Genomic DNA, 22,674 nt, shown 5'->3' with positions numbered 1-22,674 from the left:
CAAAGCAAGGATCTATAAGTTGTGGATGATCTCTGTATCATTTTCATTGTTATAACATCATCGTCGATCATTACCACCACCATCATCATTCATCGCCACCACTTCCATCACATTTCCTCGCCCAAGGCCTAACTAATTGAAAAATTTGAATAAAAAAATAGAACTCTTGTACTTGATGCCATTGGGCCGTATGCATAAAGACAAGCAATTGCTTATAAGCAAATGCTTGAAGCAAAAGCAAGAGCTGGTCAAGCAAAAGGGCAAGTTCAAGCAATTGCTTAAATTCGTATGCACAAGCTTTTGCTTGTGCTGAAACCTTTTGCTTGCACTGCCCAAGCAATTGCTTATGTGTTGGACAAAGGATCGTTACGGTTGTGCGAACATCGCACAGTAGGACAACGACGCTTCGTTCCCGACCTGGCAGAAGTATTTTTTATTACGCAAATAGGGGGAAAACAGCGCAGAGCATCAGGGGGGTTTCTGTGTAGATCGATGGACAAAAATTGCCGTAAAAAGTCTAAAATAACAGGAATTTGATTAGATATGAAATCACAACATAACCTCTGGAATATGGAGATTGAAACGGTATGAAAATTTAATCCTTAAACGAGAATGCCATGAGTAAGCAAGAGCTCAAGCTGGTCTGGAGGTGCTTGAAAAAACGCAAGCAATTGCTTATCAAGACAAGTAAAAGGTTTGTTTTATGCATACGGTTTTAAGCAATTGCTTGATCTATAAGCAATTGCTTGCGGACATCAAGCAATTGCTTGTGCTTGCTAGCAAAAGCATTTGCTTGCAAGCAATTGCTTATGTTTATGCATACGGATTCAAGTAAAAGGCTAGCACAAGCAATTGCTACTTTTTATGCATACGGCCCAATATCTGAGTCTTAAACCATAGCCACTCTGTACCTTCTTTATAACTGGGAACCAAATAAATGGTGGAACAATGATATGTGAAGGGGATGGGAACAAATCTTCAAAATCTGGGTGATAAGCAAAGAAAATAGAGGGAAAGATTTTGCCACCTAAGAGGGAAAAATAATGCGTTGGTAACAAGAATAGTATCAACTCAATGTCTTCCCAAAATATCTTCATTTTACCAGTACATATTTCTTTATTTCAAAGTCTGAGCGTGCTGTATCCCATGCAACCATAAACCCTAGACCTCATTTCATTTCTAAAACAGTAGGAGCTCCAGTCAACAAATGTGATCTTGGCCAATTGAATAAGAGAATTTCAGTATTCTATAATTGTACAAGGTAACTTCGAATTGACAATAAGCTTTATGAATGGAGACCTTGTAAGATCTGGGGCCCGTTTCAAAAACAGTTATAATCAAACGCGGTTCTAAAAGTCATTCGTAACTGGATCTAGAACTGGACTATGATTGCAGGTGGGTGTTCCATAAAGCTGCTCGTAAAGTTACACACAACTTTACGAACGACTGGAACATGTTCTTATGTCCTAAATGAATGACATAGGGATGTATCGTCTAGCACAAGAAGGGGTCAACAGTCGTGCGTAAAGTCATTGGTATCTTATGAACAGCTTTATGAAACACCCACCAGGTCCATCATAAAACGTTTTCATGATGGAGTTCCTCACCACTGACTATTCCCACAGATACCAAGATGGCTCAGCCCCCTTACTACAATGTTGAACATAAAATCAATACAACAGACCGGGATCTTTGATGTATATTTGTTTCAAACATTTAATTGAAACATAAGTGGCAGAGTTCATACAGGTCAAGGTCAACAGTTGGTATCAAATGTGAATGAAACTAATTGACATAATACAGCGATGCAATAAGAGACTAACTTGGGGCCTAAAAAAACCCCAAGATATAACATCTTGGAATAAAATTGTAAATAAGATACATACAGACAATATCAAGCACAGAGCAGTAGAAATTAATTTTGTATGAAAATAGTCTACGACCAGGACATGTTGGATATTGTATCCAACGTGTCCTGCATCAGAAGACATATAATAATGGGGATGAAACTGCTCGTCTTCAACATGGGGGGGGGGGGGGCAATAATTAAATTCACTTCATACCTGAATGGTGTAGGCAGTATGTTTGAATATTAAAGGGACCACTCACATATGTCCTAGCCATTTATAAATGAATATACACCATAATACAGGGTATTCAAATCATTCACACATATAGAAATTACTCTGGGTATCCCACTTAAATTACACGTCCAAGAGTTTTTATTAACAATTAAAATTATAATACTACTTACTCATATTTCCATAAACCATGCTATTAATAGTCATATCTTGGTTACATGATCTCGTTAATAGCAAAATATCATTTTCAAAAATCATCGAAGACTTCCAAATTATGTTGACTACAGAGAAGAATCTGTCTGTTTACACTTGAACCTCAAATCACAAGAAGAAAGCAGACCTGGGGCCCGTAACACAAAACTTAGCAATGATCGTAGAACATTTTTCTACGATTGATTCCATAGACTACAATGTACAATCAATCATAGAAATCAAGCGTACGATCAATCGCTAACCTTTGTGTTACGGAACCCTGGGACCCGTCTTCCAAAGAGTTACGATTGATCCGATCAATCCCAACTATGGACGGCCAGCAACGTCAACATCTATTATGCATAGTTGTTCCAAATATTTTCTAGATATGATGTATATTCATGCATTCATTGTTTTCTTGAAAATTCACTGCGCTTCTCTTTGCTTACAAAGGACATTGTGCAAATTTTTCGTAGAAAATATTATGACGCTGATGGATTTCCATAGAGTTACCATTTATTGGATCAATTGCAACTCTTTGTAAGACGGGCCCCTGGGTTCCATAATACAAAGGTTTGCGATCAATCGTACATTTGATTTTTATGATTGATTGTACATTGTAGTCAATGCAACAATCGTAGAAAAATGTTCTACGATGATTGCTAAGCTTTGTGTAACTTGCCCCTGGACACTAACACAAGATTAGCACTTGATCCCACTTGTTAACATTAATCATTATAAGCAATCAATCATACAAATCAACTATACGATCAATCGCTAACCTTTGTCTTACAGGCCCCTGTACTTGCTCCAAAGATTAAGGCTTTGAAGCCAGTTGTTTATTGCTCCCTAATAATAGCAAATTACATATAGTACATCTTTTTCATATATTTTATCATACAAGAAAATAGAATTATAAAAAAAGATTTCTCTTTCTCTACATTGTACAGGCATACAAGGAATAATAAAAGCCTGTCAAATATTTATGATGTATGTACACTCTTAAATAACAACGACTTGATAAACAATAGATAAATAAAATCATACATGATGATTACATGGATGAATACTTGTTTGGGTGTTTCCAGGAAAATGGAAGGAAATAGAATAGTTTGCTATACAAACGATGCATTCACATGAGTACATTATGCGATCTATCCTCACTCGAGTTGAGGCTCTGTTCATTGAATGAGGCCATTAGGCTGCGTGCAATGAAATTAACATGCACAGCCTCAACAAGTGTGGATAGGTCGCATAATGGACGAATGAATACATGCATCATTTGATTTATACAACTCTTCTAGATCGCGTTATTGACAAAATAGAAGAAAAAAAAAGATGGAATATATATATTTGCCTTTGGCAACGCATTTTCTCTGATAACATGATTATTTTTCCCTATGTGCGAAAGCATTTAATTGTTTTCATTCTTATGTGACTCGCGTTGATTCATGAATCGAAGTGCGTGGCCGCCTTGTTGATGCGCTTACTTCGATGCGCGCAAACACACATACAAAATGTATGTACATACACATGCTCAATTTGTACACACCGAGGGAGAGAGCTCAACCGTACGATGGAAAAATAAAAAAGTACGGTCGCTATGCAATGGAAAATTAAATTTGCATGCAGCACAAAATGGCTTTCAACCAATCACATTACAAGAATCTTTGTTTGTATGAGTTGTATAAAATCTACTATATTTAACTTTTGCAATACATAGGAGAATGTAGTTTAGATGGAGGTCCACCCTGAATATAATAATAATAATAACGGCATATTTACCCAGGGTAGCCACTTCAGTTCCGAAAACTATTATCCCAGCGGGCCCTGCTATTATTATAGCTTTGAATAGAACAAGAGGAATACGGCAGTGAAGGTTTGAGCAGTTTGATGAAAAAGTATGAGTAAAAGCTTTTCAGGTCATATAAAAGGGCATCTAGTGCTATGATGTACGTGTATCCTGCATGGACATTTTCTAAAATGGCAATTCAAAGGGAATTGAGATGATTTTTTTTTTCATCTCATTTCCAACATAAGGGAACGGCTGCAGGAAGAGTTTCAATCAAATCAACTCCAATAATAAAATGCAATTTGAATTTTAACCAATTAAAACCGCACATTCAGAAATTGTGTTCAAGTTTTTAGTTACATTTATAAGCAGCTTTTACTACACTGGAGCCTGGTTCAACTGTATGTGTAAGCTATGGTCTAATGTGCTCCCCTCGTAAAATGAAATTTGATGACATACAAATACCAAAGTGATGATACACACATACATATATATGAATATTCAACATAAAAACAAGTACAGTCAGAAAAGGAGAAAGGTAGCAACTTAAACAGAAAATGAGCGAGGTAAAAAGAGAGGAGTGAGAAAGGAAAATGTGAAGAGATTTTGTGTGTGAAAATAGAGAGGAAAGAGAATGTGAAAGAAATACAAGACTTCAAATGGAGATGAAGATACAACAGTAGGAAGAGGCAAGAGAAGAGCGGGCATAAACAGAGGAAAATAAATAAATAGAACAATATTTTCAAGAGTACAATAAGACAAAAAAATGTAGTCTGTATAACAGTTTTATAACATGGAAAGATCAATTATTACTAAAAAATATATATAAAAGAGACTATCAGTATGAATATCAATCAAAAGGAGGCCATACACTTAATCCCGCATTCCCTCACATCTTATCGCCAAATGTGTTCATTGTTCAAAATATACCATCATACATCGGACCACTTTCAACCGTTGACAGTTTCGACCATTTCATTGCTGTTGAAAATATAAAACAAACATATCATTTCCACCTGTATGTGTAAGCACCATTATCATAAATCTCTATAAAAATAATAAATTGTTCATCAACCCATGAAAAAAATAGAGACAGCAGTACTAACAATAAATCACTGACAGTTATGTCAGTAATTGTAGTGTACATGGCCCCTTTTGTCTCAGAAATTAATTTCAATGTTTGAGTAGTTGATATGAATATATATTTATGTTATCAAATGCAAATAATGATATGAATAATAACGACTCTACGAACAATGAAATAATAGTTTAAACCATGTAACTTGATTCAATCTGTTCAACTTCCCCACATAGGTAGCATGAACTTATTAACCTATAATTACCTTTTAAATTGCTTTGTTATATTGTTACAATATTTCAATTCAGACCTAGACCATTCCTAGTATTTTTGTCCAATATAATATGAACAACCCGTTAGATGTTTCAGTCATCATTATCACATCCATTGTATGAGAGAGGGACTACACAATAAATGGAAAATGACTGCAACTACAGTATATTCATTGTGCAATTGGTGCAAGTAGATATTCAAAGTGTACTGTACTGTACTGTACTGTATATCATTGAGTAGTTTAATGTCATGATTTGTTATCTGCCAGAAAAAAATCCTATGAGTTGCCATGGAAGACCAGCTACTTACATCGAGCATGATTTGCATAATAATCTAATGTATGGAAAAATATGGTGAACAGAATAGCAAGCTCATAAAAAAATCTGTCTAAAAATATATTGAGTAATACTATTAGAGTTCACAATCATAATACACTTGCAGTTGAAATGTTGAGTTGTATGTTAAAATTTTTTAACCATAAAATTTATGAAGACTTAATAACCCAAAACTTGCATAAATCTACACATATTTCACTTGCAGAAATACTTACACGATCACAATAAAAATGAGATAGTAGAAATTGGATGTGCTGATTATTCATACAATTATCATGACCCAATAATGGTTAAAATAAATGTTTATGTTTGACATCCCTATTTGAAAGAGGAATTTTCACCTCACACAAATATCTCATTTGAATGCTATTTCTGGTTGTTAACAGCTCCAAACAGAGTAACATCCAAATTGAAATTACACACATAAATTTCAATGCAAAAAATAAGTATAATATATTTGAAATATTAGGTGATGTCAGAGAGTATAATTGTTTATATTTCTTGATTGAGTAACTTTCAAAATTAGAGAAAAAAATTAATTGTAGAAAATATGTTTAATTTTATCTTCCATTTCTTTTGCAATTTGCTGTGTTATAATTTGTGCACATCTGTTAATAAATCCTCTGGTAATCTTCCAAGTAAAACAATGCATGTAATATGCGGCAGTGACTATCAACTTTACAGCCAAATCCACTATAATTCTGTTTATAGATCCACAGGCGTGATCTCATTCTTGGCAGTGTATAGCTTTCATGGTCTTATTTTTAGAATAAAATATGTCTATCCAAACCTGTTGCCCAGTTCCTATCCAAGTAGGTCATTCACCCTACCATAGCTGGATCTGCAGTGTAACTGCTTCATCAATATTTAAAAAAAAACACCTAAACATTACTCTTCCTTATCAAACTATGCTGCTTCTCAAGACCACTTGCCTGTAAACATTGGTAAATTGTATCCTCTAGGCAATCATGAGCAACTCTGGCATTGGACATTTTGAGAACCTTTACAACTGTTTTTGTTTCTGAGCAGGAATATCTTTACCTCAATGATACTCTTGAAAATGATACCGGTAAAAGACTTAGAGACACATTCTTTCAACAATCATCAAAACATCTGGCTGAGTGCATGGAATGGACTGTGTACAAACTGACCCTCTATAAAGCATAAGAAGATCATCACTAACACTGTATGACTTCCTCATTGTCTAGTTCTTTGGTCAGTTGTTGGACTTCTTGTTCCAGCTTTTTATTTTTCTGGCACATCTGCACATAGTTGAGCTGTAGCTGCTTCTGGTAGGCGATGACCCGATGTTTCTCCTCCTGCCAAATACCATGCTCTTGGCGAAACTCTGACGTTTGCTTATCCTTGTCTTCATTTAAACGTGATATCTCCTGTTTTAAACTGGCAACCTCCTTTTGGAGCTGACCAACAGCCTTGGGATCCGTACGCTCAAACTTTGGTTTGTCTGGAACCGAGGGTACCATGGATAGTTTTGCAAGGTTCAAATGGCTTTCAGAGAGTGTCCTCACTCCAACAGCCACCCGACTTAGTTTTTCCTTGAGACGAGCGTTCTCTTCCCGGAGGGATTTTACATGTGATTCAAGCTGCTGTTTTGCTGCTCGTGTTCCAGACAGTTCCCTGTCTAAAGAACCTGACCTTCGACCATTCTCAGGGAGTTGTCTATGTACCCTGTCTAGTTTTACTTTCAAGGCAGTCATTTCTGCATCTCGTTCACCAAGTTTTTCCCTTATGTAGGTGATTTCTGCATGCCGTTGGTGGAGTTTCTCCTGACACGTCTTCAACTCTGCTTCCTTCTTCTGAAGTATAGAGTTTGACAGTGCTGGACCCGAGTTACGCTCTTGTGTTTGAAGCGTCAAAACCTGTTGCCTCGCTTGCCTGAGCTCTTGCTCTCGCTTCACTAACTTTGCTTGCAGTTCTAATCTATCCTGTTCAAGACGTCTCTGGGTAGGGTTTGTCTTATTATCAACACCATTACGCTCATTCCCCTTTCCACGCTCTCGTAATCTTCCTTGAAGTCTCTTAATATCAGCATCTTTCTCTGCGATTCTCTTCTGCAGCCGAGCAGACTCCATGTCTTTCTCAGTCTGTAGCTGCTGTAATTTTTCCACTGTCCTACCAAGCTCAAGTTCAACTACATCAATCTTTTTTGAATTGTGAGAACTACCCTCCACGCTTCCCTTTGTCTTTTCAACTTTCTCTTCCTTCTCTTTCAGCGCACTGGTCATTCTTTCATTGACCTCTTTCAAGTATGCCACTTCACATCTTTCCTGGGCCAGTTCTTGTTCTCTTGTTTTGACAAGCGCCCCCAATCTATCGATCTCATCACCCTGGTTCTTTACCCTCAGCATCAAGCTGTCCCTTTGGTCCATTGTCTTTTTGGCATCAGCCTTCACTTGTGACAACTCTGATTCCTTCTTACTCAACAAATGCTGCTGGCCACCATTGGTCCTTTTAGTCACTTGCAACCTTGCTTTGTCCAACTCGATTTGCAATCGCTTCACATTCTCCTTTTCGTATTGCAGTTCGTCTTTAGATCGCTTCACGCTTTCCTCGAGACGCTTGATCTCGTATCGTTTATTTGTGATTTCTTGCTGGCTTTCAGCTAATACTGATTGTTGTTCCTCCACCTTCTTGCCATTGTCTTTGTGTCTTGAAAGTTCTTTCTGTAGGTCCTCCAGCCTCAGCTTCAATTGTTTCCTATCCTGCTCTAGTCTGTAAATCTGCAGAGGATATCAAAGAATACAGCAATATAAGTGAAATTTTCTTTCATCCTTGACAAATTATGCATGATACATTATCCATAATTTAAGAATACCTTTCCACTATTAAGAAAATAGAATAATTACGGATATATTGATTTTCAATTCAAGTATGGTACCTCTCATTTTGTCAAGTGTAAATTGGCCTAATTTTGACATCGTTAATCCATTAACTGGAGCAATTGCAATTAAAAATACATGTACCGTGTAGCCCAGTGAACTTGCCATGTTCTATCCTTCATAACATCATTCATAAAGTGAGGAATGGTTTTATGTAACAGAACTTAGGCTCATGTAGTCGTAGGGATATGACCCCATTCAGCCTGTTACAGTGTATATTCTATCCTTCATAACTTGCAGAGCGTTTTTACGAAACAGGATCATGCAGTCAAAAAGGTTGTGAATGCAATTAGCTTGCCATATTCTATCCTTCATAAAGTCATTCATAACTTGCCAAATGGTTTATGAAACAGAACTTAGGCTCATGTAGTCAAAGGGTACTTATGACCCCATTCACCCTGTTACAGTGTATATTCTATCCTTCATAAAGTCATTCTTAACTTGCCAAATGGTTTTATGAAACAGAACTTAGGCTCATGTAGTCATAGGGTTATGACCCCATTCACCCTGTTACAGTGTATATTCTATCCTTCATAACTTGCCAAATGGTTTTATGTAACAGAACTTAGGCTCATGTAGTCAAAGGGTTATGACCCCATTCAGCCTGTTACAGTGTATATTATATCCTTCATAAAGTCATTCTTAACTTGCCAAATGGTTTTATGTAACAGAACTTTATAGGCTCATGTAGTCATAGGGATATGACCCCATTCAGCCTGTTACAGTGTATATTCTATCCTTCATAAAGTCATTCTTAACTTGCCAAATGGTTTTATGTAACAGAACTTAGGCTCATGTAGTCATAGGGATATGACCCCATTCACCCTGTTACAGTGTATATTCTATCCTTCATAAAGTCCTTCATAACTTGCAGAGCGTTTTTATGAAACAGGATCATGTAGTCAAAAAGGTAGTGAACGCAATTAGCTTGCAATATTCTATCCTTCATAAAGTCATTCATAACTTGCCAAATGGTTTTATGAAACAGGCTCATGTAGCCAAAGCTTGTTATATTCTAACCTTCATAAAATCTTTCATGACTTGCAGGACCCAATGCTCCTGTAGCCAAAAGGGCTTTAAAAGCTCCTTGACATTTAGAATTAAGTACCCAGTCATTCGGGTCAAACTCAGTATGACACTAAAAGAGGATTTCTATCCTCCTTGATGATAATTAGAGCATTAATGCTATTTCCTGCCCATCCCACCTCATCCATTGCTCTATATATCTATTTCATCAAATGAACAAACTGAACAGGAAGCTATTGGAATCTTTTATGAAGACCCACGGCACCCATGTGTCCAGAGAATGAAGTGATTAATAAAGTGTCATCATGAAAACTGTTATCCAGAAATTACCCATGTGGATGGATATGGTGTTACTTTCCATGTGTATTTTCCTCTACATGAAAAGAAAATTCCCTTAGATTGTAAAGATATTGAATAACCCATTTGTCCATGTGCCCTTTCTAAATCTCGAGAAAAGGTCACTTGAAATAGTGCTATTAAGTCATTTGACTCTATCAGCTATGACAGGCCATGCTTAATAGAGTCACACATGAAGTGACAGCTTACGGTAAATATTGAATAATCCTATTCTGGTGGAAATTGCGCTTAATAACCAATAAGGAAGAGGATCATAGAATTCCTAACGAGAAAATTACAACCAATTATCCAGTTTGCATCAATATGGATGATAAAGTCTGTGACTACGATGGTATAATATATACTTAATGAGTTAACATTTCTTGTGCTGAGTGAGATGGAGACAGCATATCACACAATAAAGTTTTCTTGAAGCAGTTAACAGTTATTTTTTTCCTCATAAAGATTTTGTAATTTTCTAATCAGTATTGACGAGCACAAGCAGGCAAAAGGAGATAAGATTCAAGTATTCCTGATTATTGGTCATATTTGAATGTCATATATCTCATAATTTGGGTCTATTTCATGATGTGGGTACCTGTTTGGTTTGTTTAGTTACTATCACAGGCCTCAATTACCCTATAGCAGGATCAATAGCAGGAAAAAAATGGGGCTTAGGGCAAATTCACACATAAAAAGCCCAAAATAGCCATAGAAAACTAAAAGATAGCCCCTCAAATTTCCATAAGGTCCAATGTAAACTGAAATACAGTGTTGCAAATTTGGGCTGTTCAGCTGAAAAAAAATAAGTTAGCTCTGGAAACAAAATTTCTAAATTTTTCCTCTGATCAATAGGGATGTTCGTTTTGCACATTGACTTGTGCACTTACAATACGTCATAGTAAATTACTTTGTAGTCACTGCATGCTAAGTCGTTGGGGTGAAACATTAATTGCCTGTCCACTATTATGGCAAAGATGCTGTTTAAGGGAAATCCAAATTGTCGTCACCAACAGGTGATATGCTAGGTAAGGTTAGTCCAGTTTGGGCATGCTCAGTGTCTCATACTCCTTTACTCCACTGCCGATCTTGCTCTGAACAGACTATTACCGGTATAATATATCCATGTAGCATTCCACTAGGCAACGTGAAATATTGAAGAAAAAAACAAACATTTTGATTGTGCTGCAAGGTAATTGAATCAGATGATAACTTACCAAACCAAACAGATAACTATATCAGGGAAAAAAATTAACAAGGGCTCCGGGAGATTTTGCCTCTGAAATGCTAACAAGAGCCCCGGTAAATACAATAAGAGCCCCCTAAATTCCCCATTCACTGTACTGTTAAAGCTCATCTGATGTTGCAGAGTTAGGCAATGGGTTGTGAGATAGCCCCCTAAAAATACAATTTTTTGCCTGACCTACATTATACAGATGATTCGATGTAAAGGGGAAAATGAGGATATAGAATGTATTATCTAGAATCTATCTCCTACCTCTTGCTGCTGAGATCTCTGCTGTGAGAGAGAGGAATCCTTCTCCTGCTGGAGCTGGGTCTGGAGTCGGTTGATGCGGCCCTCGTAGTCCCGCCGTTTCTCATCCTGGACCTGGAAGATGGTCTGCTCGTTGACCTCCATTGTGTCCCGCATCGTCACCAGCTGGTGCTTCATGTCCTGTGAAGGATGGAATAGAATGGAGGTGTCAGAGGGAGAGAGAGAGAATGATTAAAAAGGAAAGAGTGAGATGAACACAGAAAAAAGAGTGAGAGAGGGTGAGAGAGGGAGAGAGAGAAGTTGAGAGAGGGAGAGAGAAAGACAAAGGATAAATTTAGAAAACAGAAAAGAGAAAAGAAAATTGTGTTAAAATGGAGAGGTAAGAGAAAGCAAGAAATAAAAGAAGATAGAAAGTAAGAGATAAAATATCAAGATATTTAGAAAGAGCAAAAAGGGAATAGAAACAAAACAAATCATACATTAATTTAAAAAATCACAAATGGCACAATACCTCTCTTTTCATAATGAAAGCACTTCGTAGCCACATAATACACATTCACCACTTGCTGATCAAAAATTCATATAAAAAGCTCCAAATAATGAAAAACTTTCGTAAAATCTGCTCAAACGACTGCAACAGCAATTCTACAAACACCAGAAGCTCCAATTTGCCAAACTAACTTCGGAGAGGATGAATATTCCTCCCGAGTTTCATGAGTCAGAAGAGAGTAATGGAGAGTTTGATTCAAGGAGCTAACACAGAAGCTTATTGGTTTGAATTCAGTGCAGGTCTTAAGGAGGAAGACTAGCATGTTTACAAGAGGTGATGACAGCTGTCAACAGAAAAGAAGCGAGCAGTAATCATTTATCATGATGATGTAATGGGTCATGGTAAGACGGTAATAAATGAAAAATGTTTCCATCATTTATTACCTTTACCTGTGAATAGATCATTAGCAGTGCCGTGCCCTACCCTTTTAAATATTTTCTATTCCTCTGAATCCTACATCTATGTTGTACTTCAAAAGTATTGTTGAAGCAGGGCAACAGAATAAGAATCAAGATTGCTAACTTTATATAAAGTTTATATTTTTATTGGATTCAATATTATTGCATGATTCTTGTAGTTTAAGGTTTTAATAATTCTGTTAAAGATGAGGGAGAATAATGCTTTATTAATATCAGTGATCTATAAAGTCACTTGCATTGTCCAGTAAGTATAGTGGAAATAATAACCTCCTTTCACTTTTAACATCATTTAGTACTCAAAATAATTCTTATGAACACAAGTGAACGATAGCATTGACATCTTATTTGAATTTCAGTAGATTGCAGGCATTCATTTTTAAAATATAATTTTAAGCAAACAAAATATAAAACTAAAATGACTGAATTTTGGTGAACATACAACACAAATACATACTACACAGCAAAAAATAAACCGCCAATACCAAAAAAGTGCTCAGAAGTCGCGATATCACAATAGTTGAATTAAATCAAACAGCAGGAAAAAGTAACAAATAGTGCAAAGCTAAAACAATGACCAATTTCCCGGTGTGATAAAAAATATCAAGAAAGATTTACAAAAAAATTGCAAACTAAAATAAAGCAAATAAAAGCGAATGGTTTGTATTTGGGTTCAAGTTTCAATCAACATGTATTTGCACCGTTAAATTAAAACAAATGTTGCACAGATGCAAATTTTCTTTGACTTTCATATGAAAATGAAGTCATAAAATGCCTGCCTTTACTAGTTGTTAACCCCTTTTTTATGGGTGGGTGGGGGGGCTTGTCAGGCAAATTTTGATGGGAAAGTGCGCAGGAAAACTGCATTTTTGTGCTTGACAGAAGACATTCTTGCACCTCTTGACAATGAATGCCAGGTATGCCCCTGCCGTCACAGATCGATGTTGTTTACAATTTCTGAATGGTCTGATGATGAGCTTGCTATGTAATTTAGCAGGTGAAGCACTGTACCCCGTAGTACAAGGATGTGATGTGATGTGCATGTGACTGAGAGCAGTGAAATAATCTTTATTTAATCCAGAAAATAAATATGATTGGTGAAGCAGTGCATGACAGCAAGAGATCAAAACATTTGAAATAATTCACACAACTAACCTGATCATGCTTGTTCTAGAAGAAAAGCAATAAAAGATAAAGACAACGATCTATTAGTTGAAAGACCATTCTATCAACGAAATAAATGAGATGTCAATATTGCAATGATGGAAATCTGTTAACTAATTCATGCACAAAGCCAATAGTCCTATGGTTTCAACTCAAAGGACGCACCCTGCATGCAGTATTAATCAACATAATTACCAGAAAAGGTTTATTTTACTCCTGTCTATGAACTATATCGGACCATCTCAATTGTTTGTTTTTTTATCATAAGAACAAAAATATCATTTTTTTCTACAAGCATACTTTTTAGATTTTTAGATAATTTTTAGCATAGCCTATAATAGAGTAAATAATTTGATGTATACAAATTATGTTCCGAGCTATGTAACATAAAGAGATACAATCAATAATAATAACTGATTGTATCTTATATGTGACTGGCACCATGTCAGATCCTGATGTAAAAGTGCTTGTCACACTGACCATATTCCTACAGGTTGTCACCCTTTTCTTTCTTAAAATCTCAATGCAAATACATAATACCTCATTTGAGATCGAGATTGGGATGTGCTATGAGTAACAGAACCAAATTCACCTTTTCTTCTTCCATCTCCTCAACAGGCAACATGGTTGAAACGTTGTAAACAATACAAAAAAAATATGGTGTCCACAGGAAGTGAGAATGAATGATCAGTAGTTGTCAACTTGCGCTCCACGAAATCCAGAAAATATAATTCTTTGCTTGGTTCTTGGAGCTCTGTTTCCTGTCCGTAAAACCCTCTACAACATATCTACAGTGGCACTTTAGTATGTCATCTCTGAGGTGATTAGTCACGCCATTATAAATATACGACTGACTGACTGACTCTCAATCAGATGAACATGGATCAATTGATTGTTTGAGGATTGCATAATGGCAAGCGAAAAGGTCTAAGGGAGTGTTTCATAAAGCATCTTGTCACTGACATAATAGCTCTCAGCCAATCAGAAGCAAGGATATCTGTAGCTTATAACAGTTGTCAGTGATTCACTAACTATGAAGGTCTGGGGAGTGTTTCATAAAGAATCTTGTCAGTGATTTTCACTGATAAACTTGTTCTCGGCCAATCAGATTCAAGGATTTCAGTAGATTATAACAGCTGTCAGTGCCAATCACTGACAATTTTATTACATGAAATGCACCCTTGATGTATAATAGTGATTTGTACTTTGTAAGGTGCAAGGTTTCACTCTGTGGTATTACGAAGGCGTTATCTTCTGTGAACAGTTGTTCTCACATCAGTAAAGTGACACGATGACTGACTGACTCTACAACTGTTGTTTACAAGGATCATTGCAAGGATTTGTAGGATAAGGTTTTAATATTTACTCGTTTTCATTAATTATATCTCAAGTGTTATCTCCATTTTTTTTCTTCAAAATTCAAGGAAAAGGAAAATGGCAAGTTGTAATGTTTCCTTACACCTAAGATATAACTTAATATAAAAGGGGCCCATTTCACATGTCCCCCAAACTGCTATATCTAAAACAGGTGCAGCATTATGACAAACATTTTCGATATACCTGTAATAGACTACCGGTACTCTGATTTTAGGTAAAGGCAGCTTATACCTCAGTCACATTTGCTCTAAGGCGGCCACACGGCAAGTCGAAAACAGCCGTTATATTCCTTTTTAATTTGAACCACCTATACGTAGCTTGTACAAAGAATGTTTAAACGGTTAAACTCGCCGTAGAGCAAATGTGAGTGAGGTATTAATGATTGGTGTGCTAAATAACATAGTCCAAACTTGATTACATAGATAAAGGATTATGTAAATATTTCCTACTTTATTGACTGCACGATCCCGCACAAAGAATTTTCAACAAAAATGTTGCAATTCATGATGCAAGTGCTTCTGGCCTTTCCATTCAAATTGATCAGTTTTTTATAGATAATTTTGAAAACTGTCATTCGGGGTGTGTGTGTGTGTGGGTTTATCCACTGGCAATGTGAATCTGTCTGTCTTGTCCATATATGAAACCTAAATGTTTTTTTTTCGAGCATTTCATTTACATTTTTCATTTGACAAGTTGTCAGATCTGACAACCTTCCTGAACTCTGCTACTCTGAGTAGCACAGGTGTCCCATTGTTAGTATGGTACCTGTAAGATAAAATATTAGACCAGTCCTTCATGAAACACTCCCTAGGATCCAGTATTGGGTTTAAATATTACCTGAACTTTATTCCTTAGGATCCTATTCTCCTCTGCCAAATCTGATTCCTCCGGTACCGATGAAACCGAGACTGGAGCATAGACGTGGTCTTCCCCGTAATTCCTTGGCGATGTCAGGTTAGGATGGCTATGTTGCTTAGTGTCCTGCCCATGCGAGGCCACTAGGGGGCGCTGTCCATCTCCAGGGTACATGGACTGGCTATGGCTGCGGTGACGCCCTCCATTGCCAATCTTCCCATGGACGGTTCCACTCTGATGGATGTTTGCCCAGCCACCGCCGCGGTTGATGAAATTCAGAGACTGCGCCTGATGGAGTTTCTGGTGCAGAGCGGAGCGTTGGGAGGCATCACCCTTGTGGGGGAGCGTGGACTGGTGGTGGCCGTTGGAACTATGGTTGCTTTGGTGCCCGTTTGTCCTATACGTCTGCTGCATCGGAGTGATGTCCTGTAGAGACATAGCCTTGGTGGGTGGTTTCCCAAAGTGCTTCCCGGCAGAGAAACCATGGTTATTGTTGGTCATCAGGATATCAGGAGGATGTGAGTACGTTGCCATGGTATCCGATAACGAGGGAGACTGAGGAGAGATCTGTTTGTATGTGTCTGTGGGAGAAGTGTTTGGAGATGCAAACCTGACAGCGATGGGTTTGATCAGCTTTTTTTCTTTGGTCTGAATGGGGGAAAATAAAATATAGAAGTTATTCTATTAAATTGTGAAGAAAATTAAATGCATTATGTATGAGTATACAGTTAAGCGAGTCACAATGATTTTGTCAAGTGACCAGTTATTCACCAGGCACTGTAAGAGGATCAGAGGCACAAAGTTTCAAGATAGAATGTACTCCCTGATTAACCTTATTTAAATATCACAGCTGTTTACCTTAACCCTCAATATGACACTTAGCCCTTTACTCAATGAAATCTCTAGATGCAATATGCAGTTAAACCCATTGCCATCAAGGAATAAAGATTATGATGATTAAGTTCATTTAAAATTAGATAAAAAGCTTTGATTGATCACTATTAATACCAAAGGATATTTTGATTACTTTTTTTTTCCACATTAGATTATCTCAGCAATATGCCTTTTGGAAGCTGTCCCCTAAGAGCAACAAGGACTTTATTTGTGATTCAATTCCTTTCCAGCAGGCATTACTCTTAAATCTCTGATTGTATCAGCAAGTACAATCTGTCAACCAAAGGTCTTCACCTTTTCCAGCTTTCCACTAATTGGAGTGAGCTTTGGGGGACCTATCGACTCGGTATCGTCATTGGGGGCAGGGGGCTCCTCAAAGACAGAACTGTTGCTGTTTGTGGTGGTGTCGCTGTAGCCACGGTAACCACTGTCTGCCAGTAGACTGCTGGTGCTACCCATGGTGCCATTGCTGAGGACGGTGGTAGGTGATTGGTCGGCCGATGATGGTGGGATGTGAATCAGAGAGGCTTGATGAAGTCCGTACGATGAGGAAGAGGAAGATGTGACCATATCACACGCTGCCATACTCAACACTCAACTCAGCCATCTATCAATGGTGTCTCTGAAAATATCAATACAAATAGAAAATAACTTATTTTTAAATAATTGCAACCAAACCGTTCCTCTATGGGATCAATAAAATGAAATGAAAAGAAAATAATTTATGCCAAAATAAACAAATCAGTGGAGGTAAAAGGAAGTAAACAAGCTCACAAGACTAGCAGAAAAAAAACAGCTTTGAAACTAATCTCATATTTTTTACTAGAAAATCATACATCTTCAGGCAAGTGGAGACTCTCCATCATCATGATCACAATCATTGTATGGAATTAGAATGCAAGAGAACCAATTGCATATACATGTCACCACTTCCTACATGTATGCCCCCTTTTCAAACAATCATGGTGTGAAAGGCAGAGACAATAATGGACAAAACAAATTCTTTTGAAAAAAGAAAAAAACAGTCTGAAAAACAAGTATGACCAAGATGGACATTTCCGGATCATTCCATCTCCTCTACACAATTTTCATTTTTGACATTCTTGAAAAATATTTTTGAGGGAATTATGCTTCAAAAAGTGACAGTTCTCCAGTGTTTACACATACATATTTTTAAGCACGCTTTGTTAGTTCAACACTGTGTACACTGCTTGATGGGCAAGCATTGCTTAGCATGTCCGATCATGAAGTCATGTCTGGCAAACAATGGGAAATGACAAAGTCAGGAATATTCATTGATGCTTCCCACATCAAGATCAACCCATGACATATCAACAAGTATATTTGTCTTTTGACAGATCATTGACATTGTTGTTTTCAAATAAAATGAGAATTTATCACAAATTCACGATGGTACTCCTGTGCATATTTATTATTTCATTTATTAGTTTATTGTTTAATGTGTTTTCATATTCTAATGTACAGTAAACTGGACACACCTACACTGTAACTCGTTTGAAATTAATAAGGGTGTGATGGTTTCTTGAAGTGCTTCAAGAGCAAGAGATATGAGTAATTATAAAAAAATACAGGTAAAGACATACATTGTAGATCAGGATAATGGCTTCATATATCAGTCTTTCTCATTAATATGCCTGTATACATGTTAAGAGTGGAAGAAAGTGTAGGAAAAAGCATATGTTGATCTGAATCATTGATTAATAGATTTATCAAGATTTTCCCCCAAACATCAATTGTGAAATAAAACCAGGTGATCTGATGAGGATTGACTCAAAAACTAAAAAACAGTCATTATAAAAAGTATCAATGCTTTTCAATACCCCCCCCCCACCACATGTTTTGACTATACCTGTACTTGCATCATAACAGACTTTTGAAGGGTGTATACTCCAGAAAAATTGACCTTTCATTTTTGGCAAGATCGGCCACTGACTGAATAACCACATTTCTTTCACTCTGGTGTTATCATGGCCTATTTGATAGCGATACTGTTGAATATTCACCAGACAAGTCAATATACCACTTTTTTACCAGGTAAAACCCACTTAAATGTACACTAAATCTCTCCGTCTATTCATACTGCTCCCAATAATTGGTGGGATTTTCTTTTTCTTTTTGGTCTGCTGTGGTTTAGTGTATACCTTGGCCAAAACGTGCCAAAGCTTTTGATCCGATTCAATCTTTTATGAACAGTGTTGCAGTGTTATATTTACTTAATATCATTGAATGTCACTGGGATTTCCTTGAGTACTGTTCAATAAAACAGGGTTATACTGCAGTGAATATGATGGTTCAAATTATATTGTATTTATAACGTATGACATGGGCCAATAAGCAGGAAACATTTTAATTCGGCCTAGAATCATTATCAGAATCTTCCACTTATTTATTCTTTAAATCCAAAAACACAATGAAATATACAACATGCTTGATTCCTTGCAAAAGAAGTCAGAACTAGAACCTTAGTCTTAACATTTGAAAAACTTTGAAAATCTGAAATCATAACCTCAATATTTGTTGTGAGATATGAAAAAAATAAAAAATAAGTGTAATGGCCAATGAATTAATAATAATTTGAAGTCAGAGTAATTCAATCCACCCCCTACCTTTCAACAGCATGTGGAAATGCTATTTCAGTTTCCATTATTAGTAAATCTTTATGCATGTTTTCCTGTAATAAACTCATATGAATATAATAAACTCATATGAATAATACTGATCCTTGAGCCCTATTTTATATAGTTATTGGCTTTGATCTTTATCAGCACTTCAAATTTCAAGTTGTTGCCAAATGTTGCCAGTCGGACACTTATAAAAAGAAAAATGATATCCATGATTTTTCCCTCCAAATTTGATTTTGTATCGTGAGCAAATATAATTTCTTTTGAGTGTTTGTTGATCAAATACTCACTGCATGTTGCCCGTGTAGTCTCTCATCTCAGATGATTTTATTATTAGTAACAGCTCATAGAATGCCACATTTATTGTTCATTGTATATTTCAAATTTTCAAACTAAAATTTTCTGGGCCCTCTTTAACATTTCATTTCAAAGCATATCCGTTAAATATATCTCTGCAGTTCACAGAAGCATCATATGAAATGAATGGGTTATTCTTTTCTGTAAGTTGAAAATCATTGAAATTCACATTTTTAGATTGTTGGATTTTGATGATGATGCACAGCATTTGTATAGCGCCATATATCTGTTAAAGACATTCAAAGGCGCATTTTTGGAGGAGCCAAGGGCGTGCGCACACAGAACTGTGACCCGCAGGTCTCTCCTCCAGATTTTCATGGAATGGAATTACAATTAATTTCATTTTACTATAATAGAATGTTAGTTTCAACGCTATGGTAACTACAGTCCATTTTTTCATGGTTTGAATTCAATTTCAATCATAGAGGAGATCAGTGCCATTTCATGCTGCTTACGTGTTTTTTTTAAGGGGGGGTGGGGTTGACAAGGAAAACTGCTATTTTTAATCAAAGTTGGAAGAGTTAGACTACATCCAGGGGCTCAAAGGTGTTTGGTTTGTGACTCAACCAATCGGTCTAGGATCTACAGTCATTTTTAGGTCTAGGGGTCAACAACGAAGCATTCTTGACCTTGTTTGCATTCAACAAGTGCATGTCAAAACCAGAGGCTGCAAATTGTGTTCAAGTTTTCAAAGTTTTCAAATTGTGTTCATCAAGTACCCCCCCCCCCCTAAAAAGGGAGAATCAAGCTTTGTACATTGATTTTTATTTTAAGAGTAAAGTTGTGTTTCTACACAGGATCCTATATTTTACATAACATAATTTTGATGTTTATGCTGTTGCTTTATTACTTGCATGTTTACTTATAAGTATTTTTTCAATTACTTATTTTATTTTTATATTTATTTTCATTTATTTATTTATTTATTATTTTTTTGGGGGGTAAACCTGAACCATTTATTCACACCCACAGTCCAAGTTTCAAAAATAAAACTGTTTGACTGTTTAGCACTGTTACCATGGTGAATTATTTTAAAGACAAAGTTAAAATTGCATGTTTTTATAAAAAATTGGGCCCCCTGATCTATCTATATCCAGTCAAACAATGAAGGAGGTTTAATGGGCGTGGGGCTGTGTGACACTCTGACTCAATGTCCTGGTTATATTTTTTTTAATATTTTATATGGGTCACCTCAAAATTGCCTTCTTTGTACTATAAAACTACCCTTGTCAAAAATGGCAATAATTAACAGGCAAGGCCCTAAGAATTATAAAAGCCTGTGAATCTTTCTTTCATTTTTATAGGCTACCACTACCGCTACCCCTTCCAGTAATTTACCATCAAATAGTATTGATAAAAAAGTGCAGACCAGGCAATAAATCAACATTCATTTTATCCAAAGTAGTCCACAATATGAAATATTTATATTAAAGTACATTAACCTATAGTATAAAAAAAAAGTAATTCACTCTCCACAATCTAAGAGGTTAGACCTAATACAAGTTGACTAGGGGAAATATATAAACACACATAGGCCTAGAGTCCATATCAATAATCAGAAGTTATCAATATCATAGGAAAATAATGATCAACTTTGCTATAATGTATCGCATACACTGTCCTTTACAATTACAAATACATATTTTCTGACCTCCATGTTGGTTCTTTACCCTTCTTACATTTTATGTGAACCCCTGATTTTTTTTTGTTTTCATGAAACCAATTATCACACATTAATATCACTGAAAAAATTATAATCCATTTGTTGAATTTCCTCACAATTATTAAAGGAAAATGTATAGTTTTGGTCATGCTTTGAATAATCTCATCATGCTTTTAATAATCTCATCAAGTATACTTCAAATGCAAGGATATCTCAACTACATATAGCTGATTTTAATCCGAGTTGTCTTGCAAGAGCAACCTTCAATGCTCTATCCTTCTGATATAAGCAAGTTCTCTGAAATTTAATAAAACAATCATCCAGGCACTGGAAGCAAAAAGGTCACGCTCATTATCAGCTAACCAACACAGAACAGAGAGCTCCATGTACTACCCATGGAACTCGTCATTGCCTCGAACGTGTCTTCATTACAATGTAATTATACTGTGTATGCCAATGTCATTATTACAAGTATGCCTGGGAATTGAAATAATACACAAACTCGAGAGAAACTGGGTCGCATGAATTCGTAATAACAACCTGAAGTGAACAGCGTAAGTGGTGAACAATTATAAAATCCATACATCACTTTCATGAAATTGGATGGAGTTCAGGTACTAAAGGTTAATGAAGAAAAAATAGAATACAAGAGGAAAGAGAAAATTACTGTAAGAATGATAAAAAAATTAAAATCTAAGTGAAGAACAAATTTTTTTGGTTAAATAATCTAAGATCCGATGATCCGCTATTAATACAAGTTATCAGTTAACAAAGAAAAAAAAAGAAAAAAACATACGTATGTATATTGACAGAATATATTTTTGTTGATTTTTTTGTTAAAGAGAAATGACACCTTTTGTGTCAAATCAAATCTCTCTTTTCTTTATAATGTCTGAATGAAAAAAAACTGATAAATGATGAAACCAAAAAATGTGGTTAATTTTAATTCCATCAAAGCTGATTTTTTTTTGGTAGTATTTTTTTTTCAAGCTATTCTCAAATATACACTTTTATTCATCAAAACACAATAAAGAGTGTGTTTTCTTCTCTGAATCATGTTTTAACATGTCAAAAATCAGCAACATATCAAAACTCCCTGTAACTTTTTTACCTGAAATCCTGTAATGAAAATATACAAATCTATTCATTTTGAATTTTTACAAAATTTAAAGAGTCAACTAGAAGTTACATTCAAAATGTATTCCTTAATTATCTTGGGGAAGCTATATCAGAAAAAGAAAAATACAA

At 36.0% G+C, this 22,674-nt stretch overlaps 1 protein-coding gene across 2 annotated transcripts; it reads right to left on the bottom strand.

Annotated features, from left to right (window-relative positions):
- Window positions 1-1,691: 1,691 nt before the first annotated feature.
- On the bottom strand, window positions 1,692-17,403 carry LOC135156220 (leucine zipper putative tumor suppressor 2-like). 2 transcript variants are annotated; one of them, XM_064107937.1, is made up of 6 exons: window positions 17,059-17,403; window positions 15,853-16,518; window positions 13,630-13,644; window positions 11,512-11,688; window positions 2,553-8,492; window positions 1,692-2,421 (listed from the first exon to the last, which is right to left on the bottom strand). In XM_064107937.1, the coding sequence occupies exons 1-5, from the start codon at window positions 17,347-17,349 to the stop codon at window positions 6,930-6,932; spliced, it is 2,712 nt and encodes a 903-aa protein (XP_063964007.1). In that variant the 5' UTR covers window positions 17,350-17,403; the 3' UTR covers window positions 1,692-2,421; window positions 2,553-6,929. The 2 variants fall into 2 exon arrangements, with proteins under 2 accessions (XP_063964007.1, XP_063964008.1); XM_064107938.1 differs by lacking the exon at window positions 13,630-13,644.
- Between the last annotated feature and the right edge of the window lie 5,271 nt (window positions 17,404-22,674).

The sequence above is a fragment of the Lytechinus pictus genome, chromosome 12, assembly GCF_037042905.1.
Source record: "Lytechinus pictus isolate F3 Inbred chromosome 12, Lp3.0, whole genome shotgun sequence".
In the NCBI taxonomy this organism is placed as follows: domain Eukaryota; kingdom Metazoa; phylum Echinodermata; class Echinoidea; order Temnopleuroida; family Toxopneustidae; genus Lytechinus; species Lytechinus pictus.
This window is presented reverse-complemented; position numbering and strand designations above follow the sequence as displayed.